The following is a 17,171-nucleotide window of genomic DNA, read 5'->3' as shown; positions in this document are numbered from 1 at the left end:
GAAAAAATAAATAAATGAAATAGAATCATTTGAAAACTTGAATAATGATATCATGCCTAGTTGATGGACAAAGTACCATCAGCCAACAAATATAAAGGTGCCTACTAATTATGTTAATTTAATTTCTCTCCAAACTGTGAAGGTATAGTTCAAACCGTTTATATCGTGCAGATAGATCACGTCCACTGATTATGCAGAAGAATGTCGTCTCTGTCGGGTGGAAACCTATTATGTCCAAAACTGTTACTTTTCTGGATTAAAACATATATCAAAACATACAAGCTCATAGATCTGCTACTTTTGATGCTTTTTGTGTGACGCTGTAGTATGAGTAAAGTAGGGCATTCATTTTCGAAAAAACACAAAAAGTTAAAATATGGAGTTAAGAGGTTTGCTGCCCGACAGCAACGATATATTACGTAATCATTTGGGGTCATTGTAAATTGAACGGGTTATCTATTTCAGAATCACCATGTTGTTGTCGTTTTGTTGTTGTTTTAAGCAGAGAGACGGAGAGAGAGACAACTCAAATTGGACTCATTTGATATAGCAATTAAGCCGTTAAGACCGGGCGGGAACGCATATGCTGTACTGTGTCATTTTTGTTTTTTTTGCTATAACCATTATCTTTATACTTGTATACTCTCTCTCCTGCTCATACCGAGTGCCGCACTATGAGCGTGTAGATCTGCAATTTTTTCAAATGTGTGCAAATCTTTGAATATATATATATTTTTAAAGCAAACATTTGTAACTCAAATCTTTGCTTCTGGAACAACATATTTTTTAGATGGGGGTCCGCAGCCAAATACATATAATTTTGGGGGTCCTTGACATGAAAAAGTTTGAGAACCACTGATTATAGCAACTTCAGTTTTTTTCAGAAAACTGTTAGGATTTAGACATTTGTAGAATCCCCCAGAAGCAAAAATATATACAGTATAAAGATTTGCACATTTTTCTAAAATAGCCAAAGAAATCTTAAAATGACACAGATGCGTTCCCGGATTGAATGGGTTAAAGGGCATTTGTCATTGCTATCATCATTCATACATAATTGGTCTCATGCATAAGACCCAGGAGGACACAATCACTTATATTAAAAAAAAGAACATTATGTGTTGTCACATAACTGCCACGGTGAGAAAACTCATTCTGCAAGGAGCGTACATTTTCTTTGTTAATATAAAAGGTTGTTTTCTGTGGTCCTACGTGAGTTTTACTTGTGACTGAAGATATACAGTAAGAGGCTATATAAGAGTTGGTCTTTAAGAAGATATAGAGAGTTTTCAAAAGCAGATAATGATCAACACTGGTTTGTCTAGCTGCTGTCTACATGCAACACTACAGTATATGCAATCTGGGAACCCATTCAGTAAAAAAAAGATATTTCTCCTTTGTTTTTATGCCTGGGGGCACTACCTCCTTTTTGTTGTGTAGAAACAGTTCCTAGTAACAACAACACTACATATTTAGGGCAATGGTGCTGACAGATTTAGCTGTTAGCAGAATCAAGAGTCTTGAAAGATTAGACACTAATAGTTAGCTACCGTACATGAATGTGAACCTGACTTTGACAGTTCTAATACAATACTCTTTTTTTTTCAGACCATGTGAGAAAGTCGTATTCTATCACTGGTAAACATAATGGTAACATTTTACTGTGCAGAATTGGGAGAAATCTCACTTCACAATCACCTACACAACTCAACACATAATGACCATAATTGACCCGGGGTCAATTATGGTCATTATGTGACCAACTGTTCTCTAAATTAAAATTCTGCTCATCATTTCCACCAGGCTTTCCGGTGTTTCTGTTCACTTAGCTGCAGTATTTTAACATTGACCTGTTTGAATATTTATGTCTCCTTTGTACATTATTAAAATTAAAGTATGCGAAACAAGCAGAATGTCCTGCGGTGTCTAAAATGACCATATAGCGGGCAAATTAAAAGACATCATCTTAAAACCAGCCATAGAAACATGATGTCTGTTATTAGAGTGCTTAAGGATGCACACAGTACTTCACTAGGCTAATTGCCTCGCAGTGTCACAGGGTCCATTTGCTCAGTTATATCTATTCGCTCTCTCTCTCTCTCTCTCTCGATCTCTCTCTCTCTCTCTCTCTCTCTCTCTCCCCCCCTCTCTCTCTGTCTCTCTCCCCGCCTCCCCAATTCAATGGGGCTTTATTGGCATGAGAAAACATACGTTTACGTTGCCAAAGCAAAAGTGGAACAAAACAATGTATGCACACACAGCTAAATGGGAATAAATAAATGTGTAAACAGAGCTGTTGTTACATTGCAAAAAGGCAATTGCTCTGTTCATTATGTAAAGTATTTCTATATGTACCGAGGTCATTCGGTGTTAAAGTATGGGTATCGGAAAGGGGGGATGTAGGTACAGTAGCACGAAGAAAGATATTTTTCTCGGTTGAAGAAAGTTCCTTAGTTTACTTATAACCAGGTGAAAAAGGCTCAGGTTTTGATTAATGGAATGGGTTAGTTCTGTACCATATTAGCATTAGCCTCCCGAGTCTCTTCCCTGCTTGATCCCTGTGCGTCTCTCTCTCTCTCTCTCTCTAGTAAATAAACCTACTTACTGTATAGAACAGGTGCGTAGGAGTGAACAGCCAACGTATGCACACTGTCTGCAACATGTATTGAAGAAAACACGTTTTAACCACTAAAACCCTATTATGGTCCCTCAGGGCTCTATGCTATAGTGTCTTTAATGTGTTCTGTTATTGTGGGGAAAGCATTTGCTGAAAATAGCCAATTGACAAGCTCACAACAACGTGTCGCAGCATTGTGAGCTTGTCCGATCTGCTATTTTCCGTCAAAAGCTTTCCCCACAATACGGATTGCTGGGGTTTAAGTGGTTAATAAAATAGATAAAATAAAATGAAGGATTGAGACACTTTAAAAAAAAAAGTTGCCCCAAAATATTGGATGGCAGTTTTAATGTGGTTAACATACTGTACAGTTTAAATTAAATTGTTAGCAAACGTACATATCCAACATATCAGACAGTCTGGTCTACACTGTGGCAGCGGTGGCCTAGTGGTTAGAGGGGCGGCCTTGATACCGGAAGGTCCCTAGTTCGATTCCCCAATTCATCACATCAATCATGAATCACCGCTGAATAGCCCTTGAGCAAGGCTTCCATGCAGGGTCCGGCTGGAAACAAGCTTCGTGCTTAGTCCGACACCCTGGGTAAACAACAAACTTTGCTTTTTTACTGGTCTGACCAGAAGCAGGGATAAAAATTAATAATCAAAGGGGGGATATCAAACGCAGAGGGATGGATGTCCTCCCATCCCCCCTAGCAACTGGAAACTTGCAATAGAACACAGATGGTAGTTCACCCATCAGGGGAGGATTGGCCATGGGGAGTACTACGAGAACTCCTGAAGGGCCGGTGTGTCTGTGGGCCGGTGGAAGGCTGGGCTTTTTGCCACAGTATGTGAAACAGCCGAAGGCTAATAAATAAACAAATAGACGGGAAGGAAAAGTGACGTTTGCGCAGCCTTTTGATGATTGGCTGATTGACAGCACGTGACCTCGTCCGCTGGAACGCGGCTGCAGACAGCGGGCGGAACAGAAATCAATAGGTCACCACATTTGGCGCAACATGTCCTCTAAAAAGCTCCGGTCGGATCAAGAACGTGTGAACGTGCTCGAACAGGACGTTCAGAGCATTTCTAGGTTCAGGTTTCTAGTTCCTTCCAGCCTTCTTTCCCCTTCTTCAGTTGTACAACGGCGTCTTGTAAACACTCCAGCCTCAGAGTACTCCATGGCGGAACACTACACATCGATATTTATTATGTTGGACTCATCATCATCAATCATAATGCCTGTCACTTCTCAGCCAGGGCTAACCTTCTTCAGACATATTTGTCAATGTATGTCAATATGTCTCTATGTAAATGCATTGATATTTTGGAGACTTTGATCTCGTCATGCGGCCTGTGGCCGCATGACGAGAGCATTGGCGAGAGCATTGGTTAAAACAGTGTCAAACTAAAGCCAATCATAATCAAGGACAAGAAACTATCCATTTTAATGAATAACCAATCACAGCGGACCGTTGCAGGTGCGGCCAGTTCCACAATGATTGACATTCATAAACCATGCAGGAATCAGGCGAACGTGCAGCTCTATACAGAAAATCTGATGAAAATAATGTGCCTGCATTATTTCTAAACTTGTGCGTACACAGTTTTATGCAAGCATTTTCATGACAGATGTTTGTGCACAAGCATAGAGCTTGATGTTCCTGTTGCCACCTCACGTGTTTCAGAATGATGTAGCCTGTACATTGACAGTTGAATGAATGAATAAATGAATGAATGGTTTATTTCGGTCCTTTAAACATAAACTAAACTGTATCTATTCATGTTCTACAGTAAGTACACAAATGGCACCGAAAAGGTGTAGGCTAAAGCCGAGGCTTATTATGCCTACCCTATTTGAAGAGTAACTTTGTATCAAAACAAAACAAAAAAGCACAGTTTCAGAACTTAGTTCAACGAAACTGCATGAAAACAATATATGTTCTTCTAAACAAACCAAGAATGAAGAAATACGCAAGATTTTTTATCTCTCATCACAACTTTCTTGTAGCCGAAGAATGTACATTAATATGGTAATAAAAGGTATTGCTTTCTACGCAATCACACTTTCGTAAAGTGACACATTTTATAGTGATTGCAGCAAGTTAGGAAAAAGAAGATATTTTTTTATCTGAAGGCAACGAAAACTGTGGGGAGTACACACGCGCAACAGGAACCCTTCCAGCCCTGTCCTTTTCCCCTGTCTGGCCCGTGACCTAAAATGAGTTTGACAACCCCCCACCCCCCTTGCTTTAGACACATCCTGGGTAAGGTGTGAAGAGTTCTTCACGTCCTCCCTCATTTTATTAACAAAATAGATGGGATTAGGCTGCAGATTTGGCCTGAAGGACAGAGACCTTGGTCTATGTTCCATGTTCCCTGCTGTGCTGCTAACCCGTTTAGAACAGATCTCCATGTCGACCTTTTCAGACAACTCATGTAAATTGAAACGTTCCCCCTCCAGCCTATTAGTAGTGCTGCTGGACAGGCCCGGCAGCACTAGAACAAATATATACATAGAAGGGACATTTGATTTTCATCAAAAGGGCAAACAGTCACAAACTGCATAGGCTGCACTAGCCCTCCTGCTTTCGTGCCTAGAGGGGCGGGTTTAACATCTCCGGCGAGAGAATGCGTGTGATCCCATTGGTTCACCGAAATGTCTGTCAGCCCCCGCCCCGTCAACACAACATTACGAGCGACGCCCACTGCACTCTGGTTGGTTGTGGAAATTAAACACTTCCTATACCGGGTACACCGACACGCTGGTCCAGGCTTTTATTTTTTAGCAAAACTAAACAATAAAAGCCTGGAGATCGAGGCTACAAACTGCACCACATGTGACCACTTTAAAGGGATAGTTCACCCAAAAAAAAACTTTTATTCTAGCGATTAGTCACCCCATGAACAATGGAGCCATCAATGTTAAGGAAGAAGTCATGAGTGGAGTGAGTCAGGCAGGTGGTGAGGGTGGAGTGGGCGGTGGCAGTGATGGTTGTGGAGGGGAGGTAGAGTTGTGTATCATCGGCATAACAGTGGAAATGGAGGCTGTGTCTGCGGAGCATCTGTCCCAGGGGGGAGCATGTACGGGATGAAGAGGGCCAAGTACTGAGCCTTGGGGGGGACACCATGGTTGGCAGGAGATGGGAATGATTGGCAGTTGTTAATGGAGATGAATGGATGTCTGTCAGAGGAATTTAATACACAATTAAACACCCTGAACAACGGTATAGTGTGTGAGTTGCCACCCCACTGACTCAGATACACAGAGCACTCTCCAGAGGCCATTCTGACATCCTGTCATGGACACACATTATCACTTATTGAGCCAAGCTGAGCTGCAAGACAACAAGCTTGTTCTGAAGGAACCTGAAACAGAAAACATGTTGCTAGACATCATGGTACAATAATGGACACACCAGGGACAGCAGGACAACCTGTCACTCTAGATGCATCAGTTGGGTGAATGGTTCAGCACCACCGCCGATAGACAGTGACAGGTGTAATGCAATCCAAGGACCCCTTAGCTGAGAGAGAGAGAGAGAGATGTAGCAGGGACCCCCCCACTACATATTGTATAAAATTGTGTTGCAGATTAAACGTTTTCATAGATAGCTTCATAGACTTGTGTAGCGTTGTGTTGCATTCATGTTAATGTGTATTTTTTAGACAGTTTAACCACTTAAACCCTCAATACTTGGAAAATGTGTACTTGGTCTGCTCTTTTTTCCTCATACACCAAACCTCTTTGCCGGAAATAGCCGATCTACAAGCTCACAGTGAGCTTGTAAATCTGCTATTTTCGGCTGATGGAACATTCAGCTAATGGAACATTAGCCGAAGAAAAGGGATTTTAGGTTTCAAGTGGTTAGTTTAAAAAAAGTTACTTTCACACAAAGATTTGGCGGCCCCCCTGTAGTAACTCTGAGGACCCCCTGTTGAAGACCCCTAGCATAGAGTATAGGCTGTCTCTCAGTCATCACAGAGGCCGTAGGCTGTGTTGGCAATTAAGTCATTATTAACACAAACAGCTAAGCCTGAATCATACCCCACACACGTACACATTTCAATAAAGGGAGATCGAAACGAATTATTGAAACGCTTGGTCTGAAAAGAAAATGACCGGTTGAGAGGCAGTGATATTTGTAGCAAAGGAGCCCTTAGCCAGATTGGCTGTTCGCAAATTGAACAAATCTGATTGGCTAGTAGAGATCATGCTTAGAATTGTGATGGCCAATGGCCGAGTGGTTAAGGTGCATACATACCACACATAGGCTCTAATGCAGCCTGACAGCGAGTCGCGGGTATCAATATCTATAATAAATAATTGAATGAAAGGTTTTGACAGCGTGGGAATGAGACATTGACGTGGTTAAATCCCCCAGAAAATAAACTTGCAATTAAAAGCTTGCGTGAACATGTTCTATCTATTTGGACACTGGGTGTGCATGTATTTGGACACTGTGTGTGCATGTACAGCATTTGGACACAGGGTGTTCAGACTTGGACACTGGGTGTTGGGGTTAATTACTTTAGCAGTGAACGACACTCCATATTGTGTCACTTGGCCCACATCTGGTGAACATATTCAATAATGCAGAGGTGTACTGTAAATACTGTACATGTAGATTTGCATTTGAAACTACAGCCTGCTATATATCTTATGAAAGATAGAGCAGAAGAGGACACAGATGCAAGCAGACAGCTTCATTGTGTTGTTACCTATACTGCTGTAGAAGGCCTCGCTGCAATGCACATCATGCCTGCATGCGTCGTCTTACCATTATCAGGTTGATACATTCTCAGAATGCAGCGACGCGTGAAATCAATCTTAGAAACCACATAGGGGCACCTTGGGTTTTATAACGTCCACTGCAGCTTTGTTGGCTTAGAGAGGGCGACTTTCTATAGCTACTGCTGTAGTGTTGGACAAAGTACTCAAGCCCAGTACTTGAGTCCAAAGGATAGATAACTACAAGGGAATGTTGTTCGGTCAAATTCAGAAGTACATGCTTGACTTAAAGTATTCAAAGCTACAAATTACTTAGCAAGTAGTCTTTTTAAGGCCTCACTATGTAACTTGTTTTGAATGCATAAAGTGTAATTTTGTCCAATCTGTATGGAAGAGTATGTTAGTTAATACAGTATAACCTATACAATTGGGGTGGTTATATTTTGTCTCCCTGCTCTTCTATTGAGACATTTAGATCAAGTCAAAGATCATGTCTCACCTAGACACAGGGTCTGACACAAAGTTTATCCCCTGAGCAAGCAGGCAGGCTCTATATTATAGCTCAATGGTAAAAATGTCAGCACTTGCGCAGGAAACCGGGTTCAAATCCAGGGTAGAAGAGGAAAGTTACAAAAAGTAGCTTTAACGTATTCAAAGATACAACTTACTCAGTACATTTTCTTTTTAATATCAGTGCATTGCTTTATAAAAATGTAGACATCTTTTTTTAAGAGTGCTAACCTCTGCTTTTGACTTGGCCGACCCAACTATTTTAAAAAAACGCCTTGGAGAAAAAAAGGATTGTCAACAGAGACTCATTAGACTGGTTTTGTTCCTACCTCACTGAAAGGAGGACTATTTCTGTTATTATTCTCTGGCCTCCTTTTCATGTGTTGTTCTGTTCCCCAGGGATCCATTTTGGGGACCCTTGCTGTTTTCAATTTTACAATGCGATATTAATTTTCACATTGTTATGCAGATCACGCTCGCACTATGTCCCACTTAAACCGGATGATGCAGACAGCTTGTCCCATATTTTGTCGCGTCTCTCATATTAAGTGCTGGATGTCACAGAACTTCCTCCAGCTAACAAACCTTCTACATCAGAGATCCACTTAAGATGTTTTTATTTTTTTATTTCTAATAATTGGCAGACCTTGAAAAGCTCTGCATCTATGCTTTTATTTCATCACCATTAAGACTTCAGTAACTCCCTGTACTCAAGGGCTCAGTAAAAAGAAAAAAAAAGCTATCTCCTGTGTCCAACTCATGCAAAATTCAACAGCTAGACTTTTAACCACTTAAACGCTATACTTAGTTGACCGGGGTCCCCCAGGGACAGATTTTATTTTCTCCCCCTCTTAGCAACAAATCTCTTAGCCAAAAATAGCAGATCAACAGGGCTCGCTCCTTTTTTCTCGTCATACCAAATCTCTTTGAAGTTTGAGCTTGTAGATCGTCTATGTCCGCCATAAGGTATGGTTCGGGCCATATTGCCACTCATCTAATACACTTATACTGTTGGCCTGTGAGTGTCAGAATCAAATAAGATGAATATTAAAGATTAAGATTTGACTGATGCCTTTTAAGCCTGCATTGTGCTCCGTCGTGCGACGTTTGCAGAGTGATGAAAATAGCAGATCTACACGTCACGACGCAGCCCGGTGCCTTGTGACACACTGACATGTGCATCAGTGTTTCTGTGGGAAGGTTAACGGCACAGTGCAACGGATGCAGAATATGGGGATTCTGCATGTGTGTGCGTGTGTGTGTGTGTGTGTGTGTGTGTGTGTGTGTGTGTGTGTGTGTGTGTGTGTGTGTGTGTGTGTGTGTGTGTGTGTGTGTGTGTGTGTGTGAGATACTATAGTTGTGAGGGCCAAATGTCCCTATAGTATAATTTGAGAAATAGACACATTGTGAGGACACTTTTCCTGGTCCTCACAAAATGATTTTTGATTCATTTGGGGAGTTATAGGCTTTATAATTAGATAAAGATTAGAGGTTATAGGTTTAAGGGCCGGTTAGAGTTATGCCTGATTTATACTTAAACTTACTACCAAAAATAGCAGATGTACAAGCTCACAACGGAGCGTTGACACGCTGTGTTGTGAGCTTAATAGCATCTGCTATTTTTGGTTATGGTTTTAGTTAAAAAACATGGTTTTAGTGGCAAAAACAAAAATGCGGTTCTGAAATGCTGATGTCCTCAGAAGTATAGTTAGAAAAACAAACAGAAACAAGCCTGTGCCTGTGTGTGTGTGTGTGTGTGTGTGTGTGTGTGTGTGTGTGTGTGTGTGTGTGTGTGTATGTGTGTGTGGGGAACAGTTTGCCTGTCTTTGCATTTCTTTCATGCCCCCCCCCCCCCCACCCCGTGGTCCTGTCATGCCTGACTGCCCTGCTCCTCCACTTGCTTTGTGTGTGCGTGTGCATGCTCAGCTTGCAAATGAGTGTGTGTGTGTGTGTGTGTGTGTGTGTGTGTGTGTGTGTGTGTGTGTGTGTGTGTGTGTGTGTGTGTGTGTGTGTGCGTGTGTTTTGTGTGAAACGATGCCGCCAGAGAAAACGTTGTCACTGTAACGTTCCTAACCGATAAAAAAAAAGCGTTTGCATATCAACGTCTCCAGATGCAGAACCTTGTCAACTCAGTGCTCAGATTTCCCAGTCCAGTCAAGTCCTGTGTGCCTCAATGTCACAGCAGATTACAACTGATAACCCAGCCCCCGTCTCCGTCCCCAGACTAAAGCAAAATAAAATGTCACGACTGAACAATTTTGTCAGGCCATGTCCTAATCTGCCATTTGTGAAACAGCATGAAAGGAGCACAGAGGTACACAGCACAAAGGTACAGTCAGTGGTGTAAAGTAACTAAGCACATTTACTCAAGTACTGTACTAACATTTTGAGGTATTTGTACTTTACTTTCCAACTTTTACTTCTACTCCACTACATCTCAGAGGCAAATATTGCACTTTTACTCCACTGCAATTATATGAAAACTTTAGTTAGTTACTTTTGATTATTATGTTATTATTGCAAAACATACATTAACCACTTCAGCCCTATATAAATTTCAGCTATTTGAAAATAGCCGATCTACAAGCTCACAATGTGTTGCATCGCGATGCATTGTGAATTTGTGAGCTTGTAGATCTGCTATTTTCAAAAGATTTTTATACATTTGAAAACTTGAAATGGGACATTCTGTATAATGAGTACTTTCACTTTTGGCACTTTAAGTACATTTTGATGCCAATACTTTTGTACTTTTACAAAAGTAAAAATGTTGGATTCCAGACTTTTACTTGTAATTAATGACCGGCAGCGGTTCCAGTACCGGTCTGCTGGACATCAAATTATTGGCTTGGGAATGCGACAAAAACAAAAAAATATCGATGAATTCAAGTCTCCATGCATGGGGTGACTAATGGAAGGAAAAAAAGTGATTTGTTTGGGTGAACATTAATGTCTGACTGTACCGCGTCTTGTTTACATTTCTGACTAATAAAGTATTCAATAAAAAAAAACAGACACAAACAGAAAACGTAACCCACTGTACCCCCTTGGCAGAGATAATTATACAATGAAATAAGATTTCTTATGTAATAAAATGTCCTTGTCTCTTCCAGAAGAAGTGCCCCCCACACCCCCCACCTCGGCCCTGCCTCCAGTGGTGACAGAAGGGGACAGAGAGGACGGCAGCGGTCCCCGAGGCAGGGGCTCCGCTGCGGGGGCCGCGGCCGGGGGTCTCCTGGAGTCAGTGCTGGCTCACAAAGACCACCTGCTCTCCCATCATCAGCCCATGGGGGAGATGCTGCCCTCTGCTCTGCCCCAGAACCTCTTCCCTCTCCTGGGCCGAGGGCTGAGCGCGGGCTCCCTCCCCGGAAGCCACTCGCTGGAGCACCAGAGCGAGGGGCTGCTGCGGAGGATAAAGCCCCCGTCGCCTGCCTCCGTCTCGGGCCAAGCTAGTGACGACGCGGCCCCCCTGCCAACCAACACACAGTCCCAGGTAAGGGTTGGCAGTGGCGTGCACAGACATTTTGAGAGGCAGGTGCTCAAGTAAATTATACTTTTTTTTGTTGACTTGGTCTGCTCTTTTTTTCCCTCTACACCTATACCTCTTTGCCAAAAATAGCCGATCTACAAGCCCACAACGCCTCGCAGCGCGAGGCGTTGTGGGCTTGTAGATCTGCTAGTTTTGGCTAAAGTTCTCCTCAGAAAAGGAATGCTAGGTTTCGAGTGGTTATGGTAAAAAGAAAAATCATATCACATAAAGAATTGGCGGACCCCCTGTAGTAACTCTGAGGACCCCCTAGGGGTCCCGGACCCCCTGTTGAAGACCCCTGCTGTAAAAGAAAAAAAAAAACTTTTTTTTTCTTTTTTTCAAAAGGGCACTTCTGGTCAAGAGGGCAAAGGGCAAAGGGCAAAGGGCAGGGGTACAGCCGGTCACTTGGCCTTTTGGTGTTGTCAAATGTTTGAGGGCACAAAATACCAAATACCAGGGCAGGAAGGTCATCAGATAAAACAATGATTTTAAGGAAACTAGACCGGTGGCTGTAGGGTACCAGACATACGATGCAAGTTGGGAACGTTGCAAACAGGGAATGCATGCCTACGGGTCTTCAACAGGGGGTCCGGGAGCCCTAGGGGGTCCTCAGAGTTACTATATAGGGGGTCCGCCAAATGTTTGTGTGATAGGAACTGTGTTTTTACATTAACCACTTGAACACTATACTAGCATCCATATTCCAAGGGGAACATTAGCCAAAAATAGCAGATCTACAAGCTCGAGGCGTTTCGTTTTACAAGCTCGAGGAGCTTGTAGAGCGGCTATTTTCTGCAAAGAGTTTTGGTGGGAAAAAAATATAAAAACTATTAACATGAATCCAACATATTAATAGAAAAGATTATGTGAAATCTAAATGTTTAATCTGCAGCACAATTTTATACAATATTTAGTGGGTTCATCTGCTTCACCTCTCTCTCAGCTAGGGGGTCCTTGGGCTGAAAAACGTTGAAGACCCCTGTGTTACGCAATACCCGTTATTCCCGTTGTCAGAGTATCTGTTGTAACCGTCTGTCTGTGTCCCTTTTGTGCCCATTATGGAAAAGTCTTTGTGCAGTGGTAAACGTGTGTGGAGAATGTCTGAAGAGTGCAAACTGACTTGTGGAAAGTGGACTGACTAGCTAATCAAATGACAGGCGTGGGGGAATTCGACAGGTGTGGGGAATTTGCCAAACCAAGCATAATAGGCTGGGGTTGCCAGAGCCTTTTGTACTGTGGGCGTATATCAGTCGGATCGGTGGTTCTGGACAACCGCCCATCCGACCGACTCGACTACGCCGGGCACAAGCTGCACTCCCTCGGGTCTTCTGAGACACGTGTGCCGAATTTGAAGTCGTCGGTCGTGAGCTTAGATGAGCCATTTCTGCTATTTTTGGAAATCTTTCAAGTGAAAGGGAGAGACGTCGCGGGTGGAAACCTTGTAGGTCCAAAACCATTACTTTTCAGGAAACGGAATGACATTTTTCTGAAATAGTGAAAATAGCCGATCTACAAGCTCACGATGCTTTGCAATGCATACATTGTGAGCTTGTAGATGGACTATCTTCACTACCTTTGCTTGACACTCTTGCATGTTGAGGTAGGGCATCAAATGATGAAAAATAGAATGCCAACAACAACACTCTCCCACTGAAATGAGGTTTTGACCAGCTTCGACGGGAACATTACATTCTTGAACATGTTCTTTGACATGGACATGCTTCGGCTTATCTGGAATACTCTATATTTCATCACAGCATTGCCAAAACAGACAGAAAAACAAATCACACACTCATTTGTCCTCTTGCTCAACAGCAAAACATCTGGAAAAGCTAAACAGACACTGTTTTGTCCTCTTGCTCAACATGCATAATTGTGTAAACATTCTAAAGGTCATTACTGCAATCTTACATCAGGCATGCTTCTCGAAAAGCTCTCAAAATGACAAAAAAAAACATGTTCCTCACAGGGAAGTCCTAGGCACAATTAATATAACATGATAATGTTATGATGAACTACTGTGCACAATATAAGTGAATGATTGTGATTAACTGTAATTCATAGAGATTCATAAAAAAATAAAATAAAAAAAAAGAAATTTGGAGATACAAGGTTTCCGGATTCAATATCATAGGTGTCATTCATTTCTAATGTCTCCACGCACCTTCTCATGTCACCCAGTTATGTAGAACGACAGACATGTAATAACATGTTTCTAACACATCAGGGAAAAGACACCCGCAACTGATGAGTATGTGTGTGTGTCGCGCGTGCGTGTCTCTGTTGCTCATTATTTTTCACTCTCTCCCTGTGTGTGAATGCATATGAGTGTGTGTGTGTGTGTGTGTGTGTGTGTGTGTGTGTGTGTGTGTGTGTGTGTGTGTGTGTGTGTGTGTGTGTGTGTGTGTGTGTGTGTGTGGGGGGGGGGGGGGGGGTATAAATATCGAACCAATGAAAAGTAATAACAAGAGCTTGTGACTAAATAATAACTACATTGGATTCTTTTTTTCTCCCCATTTCCAGAAAAGTAACAGCTCTGGGACGTACAAGGTTTTCACCCGACAGTGACGATATAAGGTTTAAGTGGTTGAGAAAATAACTCCCCCCTCCTCTGTTTCTCTGTTACAAATGGAACCAAATGAACCCGGTCAGGCCTCCTCCAGCTCTGGGCCTCCGTCCAGCAGCAGCACCGTGCATTCTGAGCACGTCGTAGACGATGAAGTCTCCACAACAGCCAAATCCCTGCTGGACATCATGGACGTGTGGACAGCTACACCAGCAGCACGTAAGAAACAGACAGGACTTTGTCTGTCCTTAGAAAGACAGGACTTTGTCCTCATAGGAAGACACAATAACACAGTGTTCCTGGGTCTGTGGTGGAAAGTAACTAAGTACAATGTACTCAAGTACTGTACTTTCGTTTTTTTTTGTTTTGTTTTTTACTTCTGCTCCACTACATCTCAGAAGCAAATATTGGCCTTTTTTACTCCACTACAATTATTTGAAAACGTTAGTTATAAGTTACTTTGTAGACTTATTATTGTAAAATGATTAAACATTATTAAACGTTATTGTAGATCGGCTATTTTCATAAACTTTAGAACAGCTGCACAGTACAAATCATGCATTACGACAGCATCACGGCCCACGACAATACATTTTAGTCGACTAAATCGACTGTAGCTTTAGTAGACTAAAATGTTATTTAGTCAAATCAAACTTTGCTGTCAAAATGAACACTGGTGCAGAGCCAGTGTTAGAATTTAGAAACTGCTCTCTGTCCTCAGCTGTGTCAGAGAGCATGGTAAACTTCTCGTTGGTCTCTCCTCAGCTGTGTCAGAGTGCATGGTGAACTTCTCTTTGGTCTCTCCACAGCGGTGTCAGAGTGCATGGTGAACTTCTCTTTGGTGTCTCCTCAGCTGTGTCAGAGTGCATGGTGAACTATTCTTTGGTCGCTCCTCAACTGTGTCAGAGTGCAGGGTGAACTTCTCTTTGGTGTCTCCTCAGCTGTGTTAGAGTGCATGCATGGTGAACTTCTCTTTGGTCTCTCCTCAGAGGTGTAAGAGTGCATGGTGAACTATTCTTTGGTTTCTCCTAAACTGTGTCAGAGTGCAGGGTGAACTTCTCTTTGTTGTCTCCTCAGCTGTGTTAGAGTGCATGAATGGTGAACTTCTCTTTGGTAGCTCCTCAGCTGTGTCAGAGTGCAGGGTGAACTTCTCTTTGGTGTCTCCTCAGCTGTGTTAGAGTGCATGCATGGTGAACTTCTCTTTGGTGTCTCCTCAGTGGTGTCAGAGTGTATGGTGAACTTCTCTTTGGTGTCTCCTCAGCGGTGTCAGAGACTTGCAGTGCATGGTTAACTTCTCTTTGGTGTCTCCTCAGCTGTGTTAGAGTGCATGGTGAACTTCTCTTTGGTGTCTCCTCAGAGGTGTAAGAGTGCATGGTGAACTTCTCTTTGGTGTCTCCTCAGCTGTGTCAGAGTGCATGGTGAACTAAACTGTGTCAGAGTGCAGGGTGTGCAGGGTGAACTTCTCTTTGTTGTCTCCTCAGCTGTGATAGAGTGCATGAATGGTGAACTTCTCTTTGGTATCTCCTCAGCTGTGTCAGAGTGCAGGGTGAACTTCTCTTTGGTGTCTCCTCAGCTGTGTTAGAGTGTATGGTGAACTTCTCTTTGGTGTCTCCTTAGCGGTGTCAGAGTGTATGGTGAACTTCTCTTTGGTGTCTCCTTAGCGGTGTCAGAGACTCGCAGTGCATGGTGAACTTCTCTTTGGTGTCTCCTCAGCTGTGTTAGAGTGCATGGTGAACTTCTCTTTGGTGTCTCCTCAGCGGTGTCAGAGTGCATGGTGAACTTCTCTTTGGTGTCTCCTCAGCGGTGTCAGAGTGCATGGTGAACTTCTCGGACCCAGAAGGATACATAGACTCGTCTGATGACCCCCCGCTCCCAGACGGAACTTTCCTACACTGCACCTACACAGTGACCGTCTACACAGGCTACGGAGTGGAGCTGCAGGTAACAGACATGACATCTGACCTCTTCACATACTTCCCTGAACCCTTTCCCTGATCTTTCCCTGTAAAGTTCTACTCCCCCCCCCCCCCCCCCCCCACATTGTCGTGCCTGACTTGCCAGGTTTGAAATTAGACCATTTCATACATGGCAAATGCCCAAATGCCCTTTCTCCCTGACAAGACTTGGACTTGAGATACAATTGTACTCGGACCACTTTTTTTTTTGACCAGTGTCACGCGTGGTGAAAAAAAACAACAACAAAAAACAACGGCGTCACAATGTGACCCATTGTGAGCGTATAGATCAGCATCTATAAGCTCACAATGGGTCACATTGTGACGTCGTTGTGAGCTTGTAGGTCAGCTATTTTCAGCGGGTGACGTGGGGTGCACAACAAAGTATAGGCCTACTGTAAAATCAGGCTACATACAAACACATATAAAAGCGCACCATCACATACTCAGTGTTTCCAAGTTCACTCTGTCGTCTGCTATGTCAACTATGTCAACATCATAGGTTTACAGGTGTAAAAATTTAAGTGGGTTAGGTTTTTTGTCGTACAAGCTACGACGTTACAGTTTCAAGAAAGGTGGAAAAAGATAGAGAAAGAAAGGCGGCAAAAAACAGGTCACATACAAACAAACACATGAGGTGTGTGGTTAAAATAGCAGCAGCTGTAATAATAACAGATGTACATACAGTATAGTATAAAATTGTCGCTGTCGGGCAGAAACCTCGTATCCATATTTCGGCTTTTTTATGTTCTTTCGTCAATTGATGCCATACTTCATCATACAAGAGTGTCACAAAAAAGTAGTGAAAATAGCAGATCTAGCTTGTACTGTAGATCTGCTATCTCTAAACAAAAAAAACAACAATAAAAAAGGAACGGTTTTGGACATAGAAGGTTTCCACCCGACATAAATTAGTATTTGTAGCCTTCACTAATATGATGGTTTGATGTTGTCCAACTCATTAGTTCTCTCATCCGTCAGGTTCCTCAACGAGCAACTAGATAATTGATTAGGATTGATTAATGGGTCATGGTGGTGGGTTGCCAGAGAGTGCAGCGCTATAATTGGTAGAGTGCAGTACTGTAAGGGGCTGGAGGGACAGTGCAGTATTGACTGCAATTTAGAATTTGTGTTTTCAATTTCACTTTTTCACAATTTAGTTTTTATTTTGTGAAAAGGCTAGTGAAAAGTGTCTTAGTTTTTATTAGTTTTAGAGTTAGTTTAGTTTTTTTAATTTATTATTGTGATAGGGGGTAGTCAGG

At 42.5% G+C, this 17,171-nt stretch overlaps 1 protein-coding gene across 1 annotated transcript in view; it reads left to right on the top strand.

Moving 5' to 3' along the window:
- sez6l (seizure related 6 homolog (mouse)-like) overlaps window positions 1-17,171 on the top strand; it is a gene marked incomplete at its 5' end in the record, with an annotated part of 76,871 nt that overhangs the window by 27,183 nt on the left and 32,517 nt on the right. Inside the window, 3 exons of the mRNA XM_084047108.1 lie at window positions 10,973-11,352; window positions 14,041-14,173; window positions 15,756-15,895. Coding sequence (XP_083903234.1) covers window positions 10,973-11,352; window positions 14,041-14,173; window positions 15,756-15,895 — 653 coding nt within the window. The remainder of the gene's footprint in view (window positions 1-10,972; window positions 11,353-14,040; window positions 14,174-15,755; window positions 15,896-17,171) is intronic.

The sequence above is a fragment of the Gymnoscopelus microlampas genome (assembly GCF_963454915.1).
Source record: "Gymnoscopelus microlampas genome assembly, chromosome: 21".
In the NCBI taxonomy this organism is placed as follows: Eukaryota; Metazoa; Chordata; class Actinopteri; order Myctophiformes; family Myctophidae; genus Gymnoscopelus; species Gymnoscopelus microlampas.
Note: the sequence above shows the minus strand (reverse complement) of the source record. Positions and strands in the feature narration are given on the sequence as shown.